At 39.2% G+C, this 19,095-nt stretch overlaps 1 protein-coding gene across 2 annotated transcripts in view; it reads left to right on the top strand.

Annotated features, from left to right (window-relative positions):
* ANK3 (ankyrin 3) overlaps positions 1–19,095 on the top strand; it is a 455,299-nt gene that overhangs the window by 380,034 nt on the left and 56,170 nt on the right. For both annotated transcript variants that reach the window (XM_084635421.1, XM_084635422.1), the window contains exons 25-27: positions 3,038–3,144; positions 9,681–9,905; positions 13,185–13,339. In XM_084635421.1, coding sequence (XP_084491547.1) covers positions 3,038–3,144; positions 9,681–9,905; positions 13,185–13,339 — 487 coding nt within the window. The remainder of the gene's footprint in view (positions 1–3,037; positions 3,145–9,680; positions 9,906–13,184; positions 13,340–19,095) is intronic.

Genomic DNA, 19,095 nt, shown 5'->3' with positions numbered 1-19,095 from the left:
TTATTCATGTTTTGGGTACAACCAGAACTATTTTATTTATGAGAAGCACTAAAATTTTGAGCAGAGTGATCTACCCAACCATTAGACAGGCTTTTCTTTTGGTACTGAGTGACAAGCACGTTGACTTAGATCAGGGATGGGCAAACTATGGCCCGGGGGCCGCGTCCAGCCCTTCAGACGTTTTAATCCGACCCTTGAGCTCCCGTTGTGGAGCAGGGTCCAGGGCTTTCCCCGCTCTGGTGCTCCAGCTGGGAAGTGGGGTCAGAGGCTTGCCCCGCTCCGTGCGGCTCCTGGAAGCAGTAGCATGTCCCACCTCCAGCTCCTACACATAGGGGCACCCAGGGGGCTCTGCATGCTGCCCCACCCCAAGCGCTGCCTCCAGAGCTTCCATTGTCCAGGAACCGTGGCCAACGGGAGCTGCAGGGGTGGCACCTGCAGACGGGGCAGCGCACAGAGCTGCCTGGTCACGCCTCCGCATAGGAGCCGATGGAAGGACATGCCCCTGCTTCCGGGAGCTGCTTGAGGTAAGCGCCACCTGGAGCCTGCACCCCTAGCCCCCTCCTATGCCCCAACCCCCTGCCCCAGCCCTGATCCCCCTCCCACCCTTCTGCACCCCCAACCCCTCATCCCCACCCAGAGCCCACGTCCCAACCTCCTGCTCCAGCCCTGAGCCTCTTCCCACACCCTGAACTCCTCATTTTTGGCCCTACCCCAGAGCCCGCGCCTCCAGCCGGAATTCTCACCGTCTCCCACACCCCAACGCCCAATTTCATGAGCATTCATGGCCCACCATACAATTTCCATACCCGGATGTGGCCCTCAGTTCAAAAAGTTTGCCCACCCCTGACTTAGATTGATGTCTGACAGTGCTTCCTGCGTGTTTTAGTGGCATTCACATCATTTGCATTCCTCTCAGGAAATATGCCCATGCAGTATTTGATGATTTAAATGGTATAACTGGTTTTAAAAAAAAAGTTCAGCCGTGGTGCACTTCACCAACACAATGCGAAAGAATCTATAGAACCATGACAAGGCATTGTCCCCAAAATGCATCTATATGGGATGGTGAAAACTGAAATGAGTTACTGCCCTGAAGAGAAAGTTCTTTTGAGTTCTACTTAATTCCTGCAAAAAGGACAATTTTTCTCTGTGATGCAGTAACACTTTAGGGGCCCAGCTGAAAGTCTGTCAGTGTTATTCTAGTTTGATTGACTTATCAATATTTGACAAGCTATGTAATTCAATTATGACTAAGGCTCTGTGTTTGTCACTGTTTCCGTGACTTCTGCAGCAGCTGGTGCAACTGCCCCGGGAGCCACCTGACAATTTAGGCAGCCCATGGGCCAGTTGCACCAGCTGCTGCTGAGGCAGTCTCGCCCCACCGCCCAGTAGCAGGAGTTTGCGGGGGGGAGCTGGGGGTTGGGGTGCTGGACTCCCCGGAAGAGCAACAGGAACTCCCCTCCCTCAGCTCCTAGCGCCACTTGCTGCCTCTGCCCACAGGCACTACCCCCGCAGCTCCCATTAGCCGTGGTTCCCAGCCAATGGGAGTTACAGAACCAGGGCTTGGGGCAGAGTGGAGGCAGCATGTGGAATTCAGGAGCTGGGTAGGGAGCCTGCCCCAACCACGCCAAACCTCCCCCACAGTGCCCCCGGACTGCCCCCCCCAAGCACCTGTGGCACCCTCTCGGCCATCCTCCTCCCCGCCCCCACCCCCAGCACTTGCAGCGCCCGCCCCCAAGCACCAAAGCATCTGCGCTCTCCCCCAAACACCCACAGTGCCCCCCGGGACGTGTCCCCCCCGAGCATGATCTCTGCCTCCCCCCCCCCCAGTTTTAGTCAGAGGTACATAGTAAAAGTCATGGAGAGGTCAGGGGCCATGAATTTTTGTTTACTGCCCATGACCTGTCCATGACTTTTATTAAAAATAGCTGTGACTAAAACGTAGCCTTAATTATGACTGTAGGGGGCCAATACTGTGCAGAGTTAAACAATGTTTAAGTGCGTGACTAGGGGAAACAGCCTTTCATAAAAAATTCCCAGGATAACTCAACCGATACAGAAAGCAAATACTCCATCCCACCATAGGTTGGCACACTGAAGGCCTGATCCTGCAGTTCTAACGCAAGCTAAACATCCAGTTAAGTCAATAGGAGCTTTGCCCAAGTAAGGATTACAAGCAGAGGCGTTCCTTGGGTACGGCAAATCGGGGTGACCGCTCCAGGCCCAGTGCTTTGGGGGGCTCCACGCTTCGATAACATTGTGAGGAGGCAGGTGGGAAGGTGAGGCGGGTGAGCGGGCTGAGGAGGCGAACGGGGAGGCAAGTGGCAGGTTGGGGGGGGGGGAGCCCCCCTACCAGAACCTCCCCCTCCCCCAGCGCCTCCTACCCGCCGGCAGCCCCTCTGATCAGCACCTTCCACTCCCTCCCAGTGCCTTCTGTCTGCTGTGGATCACATGTTTTGTGGCATTGGGAGGTGCTGGTTGTGAAGGGAGCTTTGGGGAGAGGGCAGAACTGGGCGGGGAAGAGGCAGGGATGGGAAGAGGCAGGATGGGGGTGGGGCCTTGGGAGAAGGAGTGGAGTGGGGGGGGGCCTTGGCAGAGCCAGGGGGAGCATACCCCAGCAGATTAGGGTACGCGTATGTTCCTGGGCCTGCCATACCCAACCCCTTGGGTTGGCCCAGATTACAAGACTTAACCCTGGGTGGATTTCCCAGGAATTTTCTGCACAAGCAAGCAGTTTTCCATAGCTTTTTCTTGACCTTGCATGTAAACACAGATTGGACAAAAGTGTGCGAGAGAGAGCTGTAATTAGGGATGGAGCAAAAGCAGGAAAAAGGAAACTTAGAGAGCTGTGGGAACCTGCTTTGAGAATTCTATGTTCCAAAGTCAGTAATTTGCTGCTGCTAGAGCAGAGAAATGTCAGCAGGAGTGTGTGCAGAGGAAGTAATTCTAACTGTAAAATTGAGTTGAGATGTGCTGGGCAGAAATGTTTGACTTTTTCATGCTGATTTTAAATATCTGTTTGTTTATCTTTTTGAAGCACCTGACATTTCCAAGGGAATTTGATTCTGATTCTCTCAGACATTATAGCTGGGCTGCAGACACCTTGGACAATGTTAACCTTGTCTCAAGTCCCATCCATTCTGGGTAGGTCATTTAACAGATTTCCTTTGTCATTAAGTGTGAAACTGTACTGTTATGTCGACATTATAACCTACTGAAATTGCTGGTAATAGTTCCAGTCCTCCTCCAGTTAAAGCCAATGGCAAAACTCTCATTGACTTCAATGAGAACAGGGACAGGGCAAAAATAAATCGAGAATTACATAGAAAGAAAAACTTGTATTTCAGCCTTCCACAAGGTTTCATCTGAGATGTGGGCATGAATTTGTGAGACGGGCAGGGATTTAATCAAAGGTCTCTCAATAGTGTTAATAGGAGTTGTGAGCTCAAGTCCTGCATCTCATTATGAAAATTTTCCTCCATGCTTAATTTCTTAGGTGCAAGGAAAAGCTGAAATCCCACAGAGAACTTCCTGTAATAAACTTGTTTTGCTTTTTCTGTTGCTTACGCTTTGCTTTTATATGTCTTAGGATGATTTTAGTTATGTTGTATTACATTATTCTAAATATGAAATTAGAGAAACGATGTTATGCTGCACTTGCTGTTCACTTTTCCATAAAAAAATGAGAGCTCGTAATTTAATCTTTTGTTTTATTTGCACCAAACCTTCCCTTTTCCCACCCCCTACAAAAAATTCTTTTGATGTTAATTACACGATTCACTTACCAATAAAGCATCACTATTAGTACAGTGTTACTTAATGGTACCACAAGTAATTGAGATATGGGTGATATTTGAAATGCATATTGTAGAATTTTCCAGTTAAAAAGTATAAATAACCAAAGGGAATTCTGTATCACACATAAGATTACCTAATAACAATATTTGTAGTAAAATTTTCAACAAGAACAGGAGACAAAATCCTGTATTCCTTTTCACTGATTTCTGCCCGCTCCCTCCTCACACACATACATTTTTGACTAGCTTCACTTATAATGTAAACGGTGCATTTAAACCAACAAGCTCCAAGAGATTCAGAGTTAAGGATAAGGTCCCAGTTCAGCCAAGCACTTAAGCATGTACCTAAGCAGAGTACAAATATAAAAGATGAGGACTAACAGGTAGAATTATAGGTCCCAATCCAGCAAAGTACCTGAGCATGTGCTTAACGTTGAAGTCAGAGCTTCAAGGAGATTCAGATCTAAGACTAAAAATTTACCCATTAGTATTGTTATTTTAGCTGAAATTGCCCTCCTGCAGAGGCCCTAACAATCATGGACAATTTTGCATGGGCTTGACCCTGCATTCTTTGCATATCTAAAATTCCCAGCCATGTCTTAGAGTGTCCCTCTACAACTCTATCTGCAGAGTACTTGCCAACTTTGTGCTCCCAGATTAGGGAGAGCAAGGCACGATCATCTCCCTCTTGGCTATCCCTTTCCCTCACATACACAAACTCAGAAGAAATTATCTAAAATTTGTCCCATGTTCTTAGTTCACCAAAAAGAAAGGGGGGGGGGAGATTTTGGTGTGCAAGGAATGGAAGATCTAGCTCCAAATCACTGAACATTTGCAAAGGAGGGAATTATGGCATTAATTTAGAATCTTCTGGTTTTTCTCATTTTAAGCCAAGGGGTTTTTTTTCATGTTGTTCTTTGAGTTTAGGTAAATCTTTCTACCAGTGTGTGCTTTGCATCTTTCCCTTAATAATCATTACACAGCTCAGAAATCTGCCAAGAAACCTGCATCTATAGATGGGTAAAGCACAAATTTGGTGGAGTAAACAACATATGATTTTATTACTTAAATTTTTCAGGTGTAACCCTGTATACCCACTTCTCCCCATGTCTGCATGTTGCATCTTTTGAACCCTTGGTTTCCTTGGCTCAGTGAAAGAATCTTCTGTGTTTCTTATTATAATAATGAACACAGAAGACCTGGATCCTAGGCTGTAAATGTACCATACGTTAGATTAAGCACAGTGCATTCCCGTATCTATAAACTTTTAAAAATTCAATTTGAAGAGAAATTTAATGAATGGCTTACAGGAGTTACATCTTTTTCAAATGCTTAGCTATATATATCTTCATATACTGTACTTTGGAAAACAACTGCTGTATGCAAGCACAATAGTTGATTTTCCAAGATACACAGTGAAGCATGCTTGTGGGTATAACACAAATTGAAAGAACCCATTAAATTCTGTGTTGATCTATGGTAAGCACAAAAGCATATGGCGTCTTTTCAGTTCTCCAAGCACTCATGCAACTCCCAGGAATGCTAATAGAAGTTATAGGCCAATACTGAGAGGAGACATGACCCTTAAATTAATGGGAAATATTTTTTTCAGTGTACAGCGTATTGTGTATTACAAAACATGATATATATAAAATGGAAGCCAAAACATTTTTAAAGTTGGCCCTCAAATGCATTGCTTTCATTATTTTTCTGATGGTTACTTTTCTTTGGCTAATTATTGACATTTTCTGTTGCTTGCTTCTAATTATCTTAAATTAATTTTTCCCATTTGCTTTCTAAATTATTTTGCAGCTATTCCTCTCCACTTCCCCAGTATGATTCAAGGTGATAACTATGTCCTTTCTGTGAATCCTCATTTTGTTTTATTTATGTCAACTCTCTGTCCACAGTCAAAGTGTGCGTAGATGTTTGTAGTGCATCCTCTTATATCCTCTGTCTTTTGTTTATTTTAAAGTAGAAATGTTCACTCTTTAGCTTTTAGCTTTGTATTTTAGAGATCATAATTTAGCTGACCTTATGAGACAGGCCTTAAATTAGGTAAACATCAGTTACTAATCCTTTCAATAGAAACAGTGCATGAAGCTTTATTTGAAAATATTATTCACAAGAATTACGTTTTTAAAAGGGAAAATCACCACTTTGAAAACTGAATGAATAAAATGTTATTGTCAATAAATACATTTTCCATATAGCCGGCAATGTGAAAATATTGGTCTGTTAAGGCTTAGTACTGTATTTGGTAACTGCTTATAGCGTGTGCTCTTTTTGATCCTGCTTGGGTTTGCCCACTAATGCACTGTTCAAGTGTAGCATATCAATCAGGTGAATAACATTGCCTTAATCTTTCCCTTCGTATGGGATTGTTTGATTATATGAATATCTTTTGTTATATTAACTAAGAATTGGATTAAAATATACAAGTATCTGCATACATGATGGACAGTTTTCCTATCTGTGGTACAACACACCAGTGTAGGAATAACCTGTATGAGATGTGAAGCAACCATGCCAGGGACCACCCTTGCCAAAACTCAGAGGCAAATTCCCTTGGAACTCCAGCCCTGTAGCAGTATGCCCTTCAGCAACTCCCTCAGCGCCGTATTCACAAACAGTACCTCTCTCAGGTTATGGGTGAACAGCGACAACAGTTCTGTTCCACTTGGCTGCCTCTTCTCTCTGTGTACACATATTTAATCTGAATTAGCCTCATACTTTTAGGTGGAAAAAATCAGGGAAACCTAAAAAGGCAAACAAAGCAAAACCGTAAAAGAGGCCACTTAATATTTCCCTCTCTGTGACCAAGGTCTGTGTGCCCTTGCTTAATATTTTACTTTGTTTTGTAAATTTTAATGGCAATACTCCCTGAAACCTTTTCACAGCTTGTCAGCAGCTGGCTTACTGCCCATTAGATTTGAAGATCATGCCATAGACATTTCCCTGAGTGTGCTCTGTGGAATCCTACTGATATCAGTGTTGGCCATCTACCAGATAGAGCAATCTTAGGAAGCAAGAGCAACATAAACATGTAGGGCAGGAAATGGGATATTTAAGATAAATCACAGTTGGAAAACATAAGTGCTCTATGGAAGGTGATAAGCAAAGCTTCTAGCATCTTCAGAGCTTGTTGGTTAGAGCCTTATGTTAGCATACATAGTATTCTACTATTGACTTCAACCTCACAAAGTCAAATAAGTTTAAAGCCAATAGATGAAGAATTAACTCACTGACCCAAAGGTCTAATTTCATTGTAATTTTTCATTAGTTAGTTGATACTGTCAAAAACAGTAGGTAAAGAAAAAAAAGATAAAATAGTATTGTAGAGAGAAAATATAGGATCTAAAAATAAAACATGTTTGTTATAACTATATATTGGAATCACAAATAGGAACTGATTAATAGGTGGATCCATTGAAATGTACTTTAGTGCATTTAAGTATGCAGATTTTGATATAAAGAGAGTTTTTCACCCAAATCATTATAAAGGTGGAAAATGAATTTAAGTTGTCAGTATTAAGGATTATCATCAGATGTTTTATTATCAGATATTTTAAACTTCTGAAGTACTTTTATTGACATACAGATCTAAAACTTATAGAAAATGTTTGATTAGCTATTTTATGAGGACTTTTCAGTCTCAGATGTATTTATCTCCCATTCCATGTAAACAAAAGTTGACTGCTTTTACAGTATGTAGGGATGAGCCCACTTGCAAAGTTCTGATCCAGACCTCAGGTCCCACAGAGTTATGGGGTTCTGATCTGATATGGAGGGTTGAGTCTATATCTACTTATATGAAGAGCATGTAAAATAAGGTGAATCAGTATTCCACACTTTGCTACTGTATTACAGGCCTCAAACCTCATGAAACAGTAAGTAAAGGTAGTGTGAACCTATGGAAAGTTCATCACCTTCCCATCCTATGTAATCCTTTTTTCTTCAGCTTGAAAAAAAACAAGGTAATTGATTTACCTATAACACAACATGACCATTTTGTTTTTCTACTCCACATATTTGCTGTTTCCTTGCCTGTCAATTTATGTCCTATAAATCAAGAAATACAAGGGCCTGTTTGTTCACCAATTTTGTGCAGACTTCTCCCACTGAAATCACTAAGAATTCTGAGTATGGAGAATTTTCAGGATTGGGCTGTACAGTTTAGCTCTTACTTTTGATATTTTGTCTGTAATCAAAAGGAAATATCAGTATCATACAGAAGCTATCATCTGTAGTTCCCAGTGCTCTGTGTGACCTTTCCCAGTGAACAACAGTCTCCATGGCTTCAAGAGGCTCTTGCCCTTCTATGGATTAAATTTATAGCTCTTGTTCTCACTAGAAGAAAGCTAAATTGCCAGAACTACAAAGCTGAATGGATTCATCTGTTAATTATTTTAAGGTTTAATCCTTAAGTGCAGGAAGTATTAGCCACAGCATGGAGAAAGCTGGAATCATGGAATTAAATTAACAGCTACTTCAGGGTTTGTACATCACACATAAGGAAACAAACAAAACGTTATTTGTATGGAGAGTTAATTTATAAACCATGCACCAGACATGTAGATCCGCTACTGCAAGTTCTGTTTAAAGATAGCGTGGTAATCAAGAAATTGCATTGCATTATATTTGGAGGGGTGGGATGGTATTGCAGAGCCACTGAAGGGATTTGGGCTCCCAATTTCTGTGAATTTCTAATTGAACTTAGATAGCCAATAATAATTATTAAATATAAAATATGCAGATATAGGGTGCTTTATAAATAAAATAATAGTTGGAGTCCTGAACAACAATAACAAAAACAAAATCGCTTAGCTGACTGAAAAACCTATTCACGGAACTAAGTAGGAGGTCAGGGTCTGCTGTCTGCTCTGGGACTAGCATCTACTTCTTGTGTTTTTGTCATTTGTGTCAAGAGCATTTAGAGATTTAGGATTAATAAATTTAATATCTTATAAAATGAAATAAATAATACATTTAGAGTTTGTGTTTAATGTTAAAATAAATTATATTTTAATATCTCCCATTTTTAGAAAGTTTTAAAGTTTTTTTACATTGCAGTTTCTGATATACAGAACTGATTTCCTTTTAATTATTTACAAAGCTACAGAAACCTGGAAAAAACACACGAGAGACAAGGCTTTAGAGAGACAAAACACAATATTCCCTGTAGCCTAACCTGTTTACAACAGACATCCATGTCAATATGAAGAGTGGTGGAATAATTGATTTTAGAGTGTTAGAAATGTACAGAAAATTGTATGCTTGATGTTCTGATTCATACATATTCACCAGAACCATTTAATAACCTTGTTCATCACACCCACAGGGTCAGTGTTCAGGTGGCAAAGTAGGAAAGTGTGCTTTCAAATGGGTTTATCCAAAGGCTTTTGAAAGACTGAGATCCAAATATAAAAACATGGATTTCTGTTGTCCTTAGCCTGTACTGATTAGTTGTCTTGTGCATGTGGGACATTGCTATTTTGAATTATAGAGTGTCGCGGAACATTTAGTAATAAAGAACCATTTTAATGAACTAATAATACACTAATAATTTACGTAACTGTATACATACTCTCTTTAACCCTGGGTTTTTTCCCCCTAAATATTCAGTAGTACTTGAATCTTCCCATCATTATGCTACTAGACCATTAGAAATGTGTGAGTTTGTTGATTATTGTTTAAATTTATCATTAAATTTAAAGAATCCTGCTAACAGTTATGGCATAGGGGGCATTTGTTTCTTAACTATCATGTTAGCTGATGCTTTCATCATAATATTTTATTCTATTAGACTCTTCCTGATTTACATGAAGTTTTCCTTGTTTGATTTCTGACCATTTTAATGACATGTTCTCCCTTTCTCTACAGTTTTCTGGTTAGTTTTATGGTTGATGCACGTGGGGGCTCAATGCGGGGTAGTCGCCATCATGGAATGAGAATTATTATTCCACCACGCAAATGTACAGCACCCACCCGCATCACCTGCCGTTTGGTAAAGAGGCATAAACTGGCCAGCCCACCACCAATGGTTGAAGGAGAAGGATTAGCCAGTAGACTGGTAGAAATGGGGCCTGCAGGTGCACAGTTTTTAGGGTGAGTTGTTCTATGAATCTCACTGTTAACATTCATATTGCATCTTTCATTTCCTTCATCTTGTGGATGTAAGTAGTTAAATATTGAAACTACTTAATTTGAACAGTTACGATAGGCCTCTGTACAGTAAACAGACTCAATTCTGACATTCTTACCCAGGAAAAAAATCTCTGATTTAACGGGAGTTTTGCCTGTTTAAAAACTACAGGTTGTGCCAAAAGTAAATAAAGCTATGAAAAAGCCAAATTCTGCACTCAACCATTCATGCCTAACTCCCTCTGAAGTCAGTCAGAGTCACGTATATGTATCCAAGGACAGAATTTAGCTCTCGTTCTGTGTGATGAGTAGAATACCAGGTAAATATGACTTTCATAAGGGAAGTTTCACCATAATTATGTACCATTTTCCAAATGTAGAGCAGTATTCTCTACTTAGCATGTGTGCATATCACCCTCCAACATTAATGGGAGATACACACCTACCTCCAGTGGGGAAAGGACCACTGTGCATGATTCCAGATAACTTAATATAGAGCATCATTTAGTGCAAATGCTAGTAACTGACATTTTTCAAAGCTAAAATTAGGAGAAACAATCCACTATGATGTGGTTTTTTTTTTAATTATCAATTTTGTTCATTACCATAAGTGGCGCCCTGGTGAAAACTGCCGGTTCTGTCGGGAATGACAGTTTGTTCCTAATTTCCCCTTCTTGTTTCTCTTCCTGCTGCATGGATGTTATTCAGTAAACTACATCTTCCTACCAATCCTCCCCCTCTAAATGAGGGTGAGAGCATGGTTAGCCGAATCCTGCAGCTTGGGCCTCAAGGAACAAAATTTATTGGGTAGGATGCTTATAGAAAAAATACAGAATGTCTACAGTTTTTTTCCTTTCTTTTGTTTTGTTTTTGTTTCCAATTTTTTGTCATTCCCATAATTTTTTTTCTACTTTCTAAAGCTTTCAGTTGATTTATGTCACTGAAAGAAAATCATAGTGGCTTGATTTATTATAGCTCTGCTACTGTAACTATCTTGTGCTTTAGGCATGTGAAATTCACTGCAAGCATTCTGCTTTCATAACTTGTTGTGCTTTTGTAATTTTTTTAAATTTGAACTGTTTCAACTGCATCAAATACATTTTAATACACGATGACAGCCCTTTAATTTCAACTTTGTGGTAGAGAAGGTATTAACAGGGTTTGAGTCAGTCTGTTTCAGGAGTAACTCTGTCAGATGTGGATGCATATGTTGTACCTATTTTTAAAATATGAGCATGTTCAGAAAAAATATAATTGAATAAATGATTTCATTTAACAAGGCTGGAGAAATGATAACCTTTTAAAACAGAAGTAGGCATCAGGTTGAAAAAAATAAATATGAATTTTGGTACATTTTGGGGAAACAAGTACAATAGCCAAACAAGTTGCAATGTTTATTATAAAAAAAGTTAGAAAATATCCTCATTGTTTGCATTAGAACGTTATTGTGAAATTTATTTCATTATGTTTTTAAAATATTGCATAGAATCTATTGCTTAGAATACCTGTTTAATACCTTCTCACTGACTATTCTTGTTAAACTTCATGCACAAAATTGTGTGGTTCCTAAATATTTACAGAGACAGTATCTGATATATTAACCTGCAAAGATTGTATTAAAAAGTTCGTTAGTTCTTTTTAACTTGAGAAGCCCGTGTATACATTATCTTAGGAAAATAAATACCTTAAGAAACAACGTAATTGAATTTTTGGCATTCATCTACTGTAGATGGTGGGATAAACCTGCATTTCTATCAGCTATCAAAGGAGTAAGATCAGAATAACAGACTTTGGGTATTTTTAAAAGCATCTAAGAACATTAAAAGCATTAATGTTCTTAAATAATCTGCCTTTTTTCCTATTTTTATTAAAATTGCTATTGACTAATTCCTACTCCTTTTGTATTTAATACAGAGAGATGGACTTAAAACTATTTTGTATCTTTATTAATATCAGCTGTATCTATGGTTTTAGAGTAGCAGCTGTGTTAGTCTATATCCGCAAAAAGCTGTATCTGTGATTTCCAGAGTTAGATTATTAATTGATTTGTTAATGTTTGCACAGCACTTTGAAGATATAAAGTGCTATCTAAGTGCCAAGTATTATTTTTCTCCATCTTCTAATGTTACTTTTAATGGAGTTACTATGAGAAGGTGAGGTTCTTTACAATCTCTGTAGGAAACCAATGATACTGTCTATTTAAATGTCTTAAAGCTGCATAATCCATAGTGGTTCATCTATTGTACGATTGCAGTCAGTTTATTTTAACATATTTAAAATGCTTATCTTGTCTGTAAAATGTTTAGCTAAAATGTCTATTTTGTTAAGGAATGGCACATGAAATGAATAGCAGCTTCTGTTGATTATTCACAGTAATAATTTAATTACACACTTGAAGTCCTACGTGTAAGGCACGCTGTCAGGTAATTTAGGTGTAGTATTTAAAAAAGTTGTTTCACGGTAGCTAATATCAATATATATTTCATTTTTATTTAACCCAAAGAGAGCCATTTTGAAAGAATTTAAGCAGTCTCCTGTAGTGCTTGCAGCACCGACATTGCAACTCTAATGCATGAGAACCAGAAAGTGGAACAGAGTAGAAACAACCCATCTAGTATCACTAATCTGAGTGAACGAAGAGCCCTAAGTAATTGGTGAAAACCAAACTGGATTTTTAAAATTTTCAGATTTTAGTACTTACAGGACTATGAAGTTGTTTTGTCATTTGTTTGTTTTAATGCCCATATACACACACAACTTCCATCTCAGTCAACAGCAGGTATATGTGTTTACCAGGACAGCAGAATTGTGTTTGAGACGGACTGTGTCCCTTTAAACACTCTGTCAAATATGCCCACCCATCTCCCACTAAAGTCCATGGAGTTGTGTGTGCATATCTGAGGACCAGGTTATGCCACGTATATGTCAGGATAAATAAACACAGAAAATTGTTTTTACCTTAGTTTCTGTCCATTTTTGTCATATAAACAATTGTTTTGAAACACTTCCTTATGTTCATAATAATATGGGATCTGATTCATAAGCTACATATTAATAATATTTTACAGTTTTGTAGCAAAGGATTCTGCAGCTTTGGCAGCTTTTAAATCATTTTTAACATAACAATACTTATTATTGTCAAATGAACATAGTTTTAGTAAGGATTTAATATGTAGAGGAAAATCAAGATCAATGGGGAAAATATATGTGATAAAAAGTAATATGGATTCCTTTTTTGTCTAGCCCTGTCATCGTGGAAATCCCACATTTTGGATCAATGCGAGGAAAAGAAAGAGAACTGATTGTCCTTCGCAGTGAAAATGGTGAAACATGGAAGGAACACCAGTATGACAGCAAACATGAAGACTTAAATGAAATTCTCAATGGCATGGATGAAGGTAAACTTATTTAATCAAAGCTTTAAGTGGGTTAATGTCAACAGGCAATGTCAACAACTCCAGCAGAGCCATGATGGGGTGGTGGCAATGAGGACCCACCCACCCAGAGTCTCCAGCTGGCATAGTAGTGGAGGTGGGGCTCTCGAGAAGCTGGTAGCAGAATGAGCCCATTGAAAGGAAAGAGGTAGTTCACCCCCCCCAGAACACTTGTTTCAAATGTCTGCAGCCTCAAGCAAACATCACCCATCACCTGTGTCAGGTGCTCCTCACAACCACGAGGACTAGAAGCACACCTTTTTAAAAACGAAAGCTCAGATATTTAAGTCGTCATGTGACACCAAGAGCAGGGCTCTGGGTATTTCCCTGTTATGTCTCTGCCTTAATCCAGCCATGTATCTATGCAATGTCCTTTCAATATATGCAGGTATTTACACAGCTGGAACCCACAAGGCCTGAAACCTCAAAATCCATTAGGTTTTACACTTAGTAACCCATTTCCTCCTGACCATGGCATTGGGTTACCTGAGGTTGGTCTGTGGGCTGGACTTCCTGGTTTCTGCAGGAAGATATCTCCCCCTGCTTTCAGGGCTTGAATACTTTCAAAGAACTATTCACAACTAATCTACAGATGAAGAATTATTCGCTGGAAATCTTCAGCAAATAAATTCTGAAAAGTTAGTGAAAATCTTAAACTGAAGGACATAATTTTAACAGAAAAATACTGTATTTAGTGATTAAATTATTTACTACAAATTATTCACCCAGATCTACGTAAAAATGAAATGTCTGTAGTTCAGTATGTCATCACATACTGTTGTACTTTGTTTTTGATTATTTCCCCTTAAATCATTTCCAAATGCATGTTGTGTTAGGAAAAGAACACTAAGTATTATTATTAAGACTAAGTATTACTAAGACTAAGTACTCAGACAAACCACCCTCATAACACTATATTCTGTGTGACACTAAATATATCCGTAAGACTTCAGTGATATATCCGCATGTCCACGATTCTCTTCAGATTATGCTGAAACTGTTGCTAAAGGTTTTCCACTGAGTTCTTAAAGAGTAGCTTTAAAATCCCGTGACTAGGTTATTGTTTTCTTAAAAGCATCTAAAATAAATACATTAAAACTTCCTACATTCAGGAGTTTGTGGGAAGAGCACAGAATGGCAATAAAGATGGGAAAGGCTTTCAACAAATTTTCTTTTCTTACCTTTCAGTTTTGAATATGTTTATGACACCAGAAAGCATGAGTTTTGTTTACCCTTTCAGGCATTGCTAATGCTATTGTCTCTAACTGTGATAGAGATTGGCTAATATTTGGATGTTAAACAGCAATCTCAATTTTGCCATAGGAGGAAGCTTCTTAAATAATTTTCAAGTATTTCCTGGGGCATAGTAAGATTTCTAACTATACTTTTCATATTATCAAATCTTTTATATATCTTTTGCTGATATTCCACTGCTACAGCTTTTCGTATCTGAACATGCATAAAGTATCCCATGATTCTGTGTATAATTTTTGGCTTAAAATTTTTTATAGAAAGTCACCATCTGTTTGGGCACAGTTGTAGTTAGGGGAAAGCTTAAAGCCATTAGTAGCAAATAACCAGGGCAGCAGCAAATGTAACCTGTATGAAGCCTCTGCTTCAATAAAGGCTTTTCTTTGTTGAGCAGGTGAACTTGAGTAAAAAAGAAAGCAGAACTTAAGGGAAAAAATGTGATAGTGTTGTGGTTGGTTTCCTGGATATTTGGATGTAAGGGAGATGCATATTTTGGCTGGTTTCCTGGACACTGGGGATGGGGAATTGCCAAATGAGTTTTTGCTTTGAAAGCGCACAGGGTGCAAAAGTATTTGAAAAGGAACAGCAGCAAAGAGCCATGTGTTATGCAGATAATTTCTTATTTTTAAATAAGTGTATCAGAACTTATGAGGCACTGTGGAAAAGGCACTGCAAATACTGTATCAATAGGTTTGGAATCGAAAAATGTAATATACTTCATAATATAAAGGTACTTAAACTCTATAAAGCTGACAAAATAATTAATTCAGTCCCAGCACTATACAGCATGTGTACGAAATGCACTGGGATTGAATGAAGGCAGCACCCAGTGCAAGAACTCCCTCTCTCTACCTGAGATGTTATGTGGTATATAATGATTCACAAGGTAGCAACAGAAGCTCTGTTGTACTCTTTTGCATTGTGCTTCTCTGTTCTTAATAGTAGGTAGGAAGTCCAGAGAAAATGTATTGATCAGCAGCTTGATTCTGCATTCTTTGCTCTTCCCACATTCCCACTGACTTCATTTGGAGTGGTGGGTGTACGAGAAAAGTAAGACTGGGTGCAAAATGCATCTATAAATACTCCAAATTGCACCATCTCTAGTATTTACAAAAATTCTCCTCAAAGTGCATGATCTTACAAATTGATGTGTTGCAGAGTACAGAGAGAATTTCTGCATAAAATATAACCCTCTGTGATGATCTGGGACTACAGCCCTAATTCCTTAGCTCGAAAAACATAAGCTCCTACAGTTGAAGCCAAGGAATAATCTTTCTTAGCTGTTAGCGATTGCAGTATTCTTTTCCTTTCTGGGATCCAGCCACAAGAGGGTAACACACATATGCATGGCTTTACAGAGCGTACAATGAATGCAGTGTTATTCCTTTGGAGTGAAAATCTTTTGCCACCTCAAATACCACGCCACAGAAAAAATGACATTTAATTTAAAAATCAAGACATTCAGTTTTGAGATAGATGGGAAAAATTACTGAAAACATTCCCTAGAGCCTTGATTTGTTGTTGCTGTTTTGTTCATGCTAGCTTAATTCTTCTCCATTCAGAAGTTAACACTGGGTTTGTTACAATTAAATGATCCTTCATCTGTGATATTAAAGCTCTTCCATAAAGTGGTCTGAAAAGTGATGTTTTCATTTATATTAACATTTTACTGGTTAATAGCAAAAACACACCTCCAAATTAGAGATGTGTCTGAAACAAACCCCTGAATCTCAACACCCCTGCCCTTGGAGGATGTTTGGATCCAGGTGTGAATTCTGAGGCTAGAGCCCATTTCTAATCAAAATAGAAAGTAAATGATAAAGAAATTAGTGTCAGTGAAGTGATCTGTCACTTCCAGAAGGTCAGTATCATCTTTACATAGAAGTTTTGCAACCATCTGAAAAGACAGATACTCTCTGGAATTGTTCATGATTCTGTTAATCATGTAACTGGATAGTGTGTCTCCCCCCCATTCACTTGTTCCTTCCGAGCTGTGTAATAAAGACTGAAAAGTCATATTATGTACCTAACTCCATAATATACTGTCTTTTCAAAGATACGGTCTATTTACTTGTTTGCTGTTAATCTCGTCAGGATTGATAGAAATATTCCATCATTATCTTGCCATTGCTAATGCTGTGAATGGAAATGTGTTCAATTATTTACTGGAAATAGCACCATCTACTGGAGAACTTAGCTATCAGGCTCAAAATAATTTAGAACCAGTAGATAATACTTGGAGGTATTAAATGTATCCTTGAATAATAATCAGTATATTGCCTTTGGTTTCGTGGATGGTCAAAGAAACTTAATGGAAATGGGTCAGATTTCACCTTTGTGCCACAAGTGTTACTTTCTCTTAATTTCTCTGCTTAAGTTAGTTGCGGTAGCAAATTTTTTCAGCTGGGCTATTTTTTGCAGGTGCAATTTGTACCCATATTTGTTGCACTTACAAAAAGTTTGTGTCTGTAAACAAATTGTGGGCACAAATAGTCTCATTTGGGTAGCTAATTAACTGACGTTCACATTAGATAATGAGCACACAAATGCTAATACTTGTGCCTACAGTGTCATTGCAAATTTAAATTATACTTTGAAAAGGGAGGCTGATTTATTGCTGGGGTTTTTTGTTTGTTTTGTTTTGTGTTTCATATGTAGGTCTATGAAACTACTGATCAAACCAATGTGAACCCAGTTCCTTACCTGAGGTTTAAAATACCGCCACAGCTCATGTTGCAGTGATTTTTCCATTGTTTCCTGGAAATCAAATTAAAACATCTAAATATAATACAGTTTTTCTACATAGAGATATCAAACTCTTGTTGTGCATGATAATGAAAGACATTCTCCATACACAGAAACAACAAAACTGTAACAAAGCCTGTTGATTTTCAAGATGACATTTCCCAGTTATTTGTATCACTTTGAGTGGATCACAATGTGTAAATGATTGAAATTGGGAGGGGTGGTCAGTATTTTCTCATCTTTGACTCGCTTGTATTTCTACCATGATGGCTTTTGCCATAACCTACACATTTGCTGGTACTCTATATTGGACAAATAGAGATGCAAAACCTGAAAGCTGTTCAATTTATGAATGGGTATTTGCTTTTCCAACTGCAGTACAAACCCCGTAAATCATGACATTGGGCAATGGGGTGGGAAATCAGGCACTGGAACACATAAAAAGCCCTTGAAAGTGGGGACAATAGCCATTAGGGTGATGATTTCTTTTCTCTGATCCTTATTTTAGTTAGAAGAAACTCATGTTTTATAATCTCATATAAACATAAATAAAGGAGTTAGCCCAAAGATGAATTTGATCCACGATATCTTAATGCTGTTATTCACATGTGCAAAACCAGATATGATCTCCCTCCCTGACTCTGAACCAGTCAACCTGAGCTCCTGTTCTACCTTGGGAGAGGTGATTTGGGCCTCCCCTGTCATGTAATACTCCAGGGGCAGCCCAGATTCTGGGAGGGATTTTCCTGGGAGGTTTTGCATCTTTTTTCCCCTCCATCTCTGTCTTGTTTCTCACTTCCATCATCCTCTCCCCACTTTTGTGTTTAGCTATTGCCATCACTCTCTCGCTCCACTTCCCCTAATGTTTCCTTTTTCTTATATCTTCTTTTTCTCCCTTCTTCCCTTCCTCACACTTGGCCCTTTCTTCCTCATGTAGATTTTTTTTTTTTTTCAAACTAAAACATTTAGTACTCAGGGCTGCCCCTTTAGCCCAGTGACAGCAAGCTCTTGCTTGGGGCCTCGCATTCCAAGCATGCTCTTTAGGCTGGGCCTATCTCCTTCACTTGCACTGGGACCAGACAGGGAGGAAACTCCCCAGTCCCTTCTGCAGCAGGAGTGACAACAGTTTGACTGATCCTTCCCTGACAGAGCTTGGGACCCAGAAGGCTTGCGTTGTTCTTCTAATACTGTAGGAATGCTACTAATGCTTTCTCAATTCCACTCTGGCCAGTGCTGATGCCCAATTCCTGCCTCCTCCTGCCAGTACAGCTCCCCTGCTCCATGCATATAGTATAGCAGGGAGACAAACACTGATCACAGAGACAAGTGCATTGCTGGATAGAGCATTCTGATGGACAAGTGCAATGCTGCCATGTCACAATGGGAGAAGAGCGATAAGAGACTGCTCTGAAAAAAATTGCTTTATAGCTTCTGTCCTTAGGATAGCCTAATAATGACTGTCATGAGGAAAGAGAGATTGACCTAGTTTTCAGTGCTGATGACCTACCCTAGAACCCTTCTGTGTAGAAAAGCAGATGTAAAGGCAAAGCAGTTTGCCGGTGGAGAAATGATGGAAACAGGTCACCTGTGTTTAGACCAGGCTTATGATTCAGAGATCAAAGGGAGAATACTTAAAGTGGATGTGTCAAAATGTATCTCTGAGTCAATACTATTCGATCTGATCTGCTTTTCCCAGAGAAAGGCAGACAGATAACTGCAATAGG

The sequence above is a fragment of the Lepidochelys olivacea genome, assembly GCF_965140295.1.
Source record: "Lepidochelys olivacea isolate rLepOli2 genome assembly, chromosome: 7".
NCBI classification, from domain to species: domain Eukaryota; kingdom Metazoa; phylum Chordata; order Testudines; family Cheloniidae; genus Lepidochelys; species Lepidochelys olivacea.
Note: the sequence above shows the minus strand (reverse complement) of the source record. Positions and strands in the feature narration are given on the sequence as shown.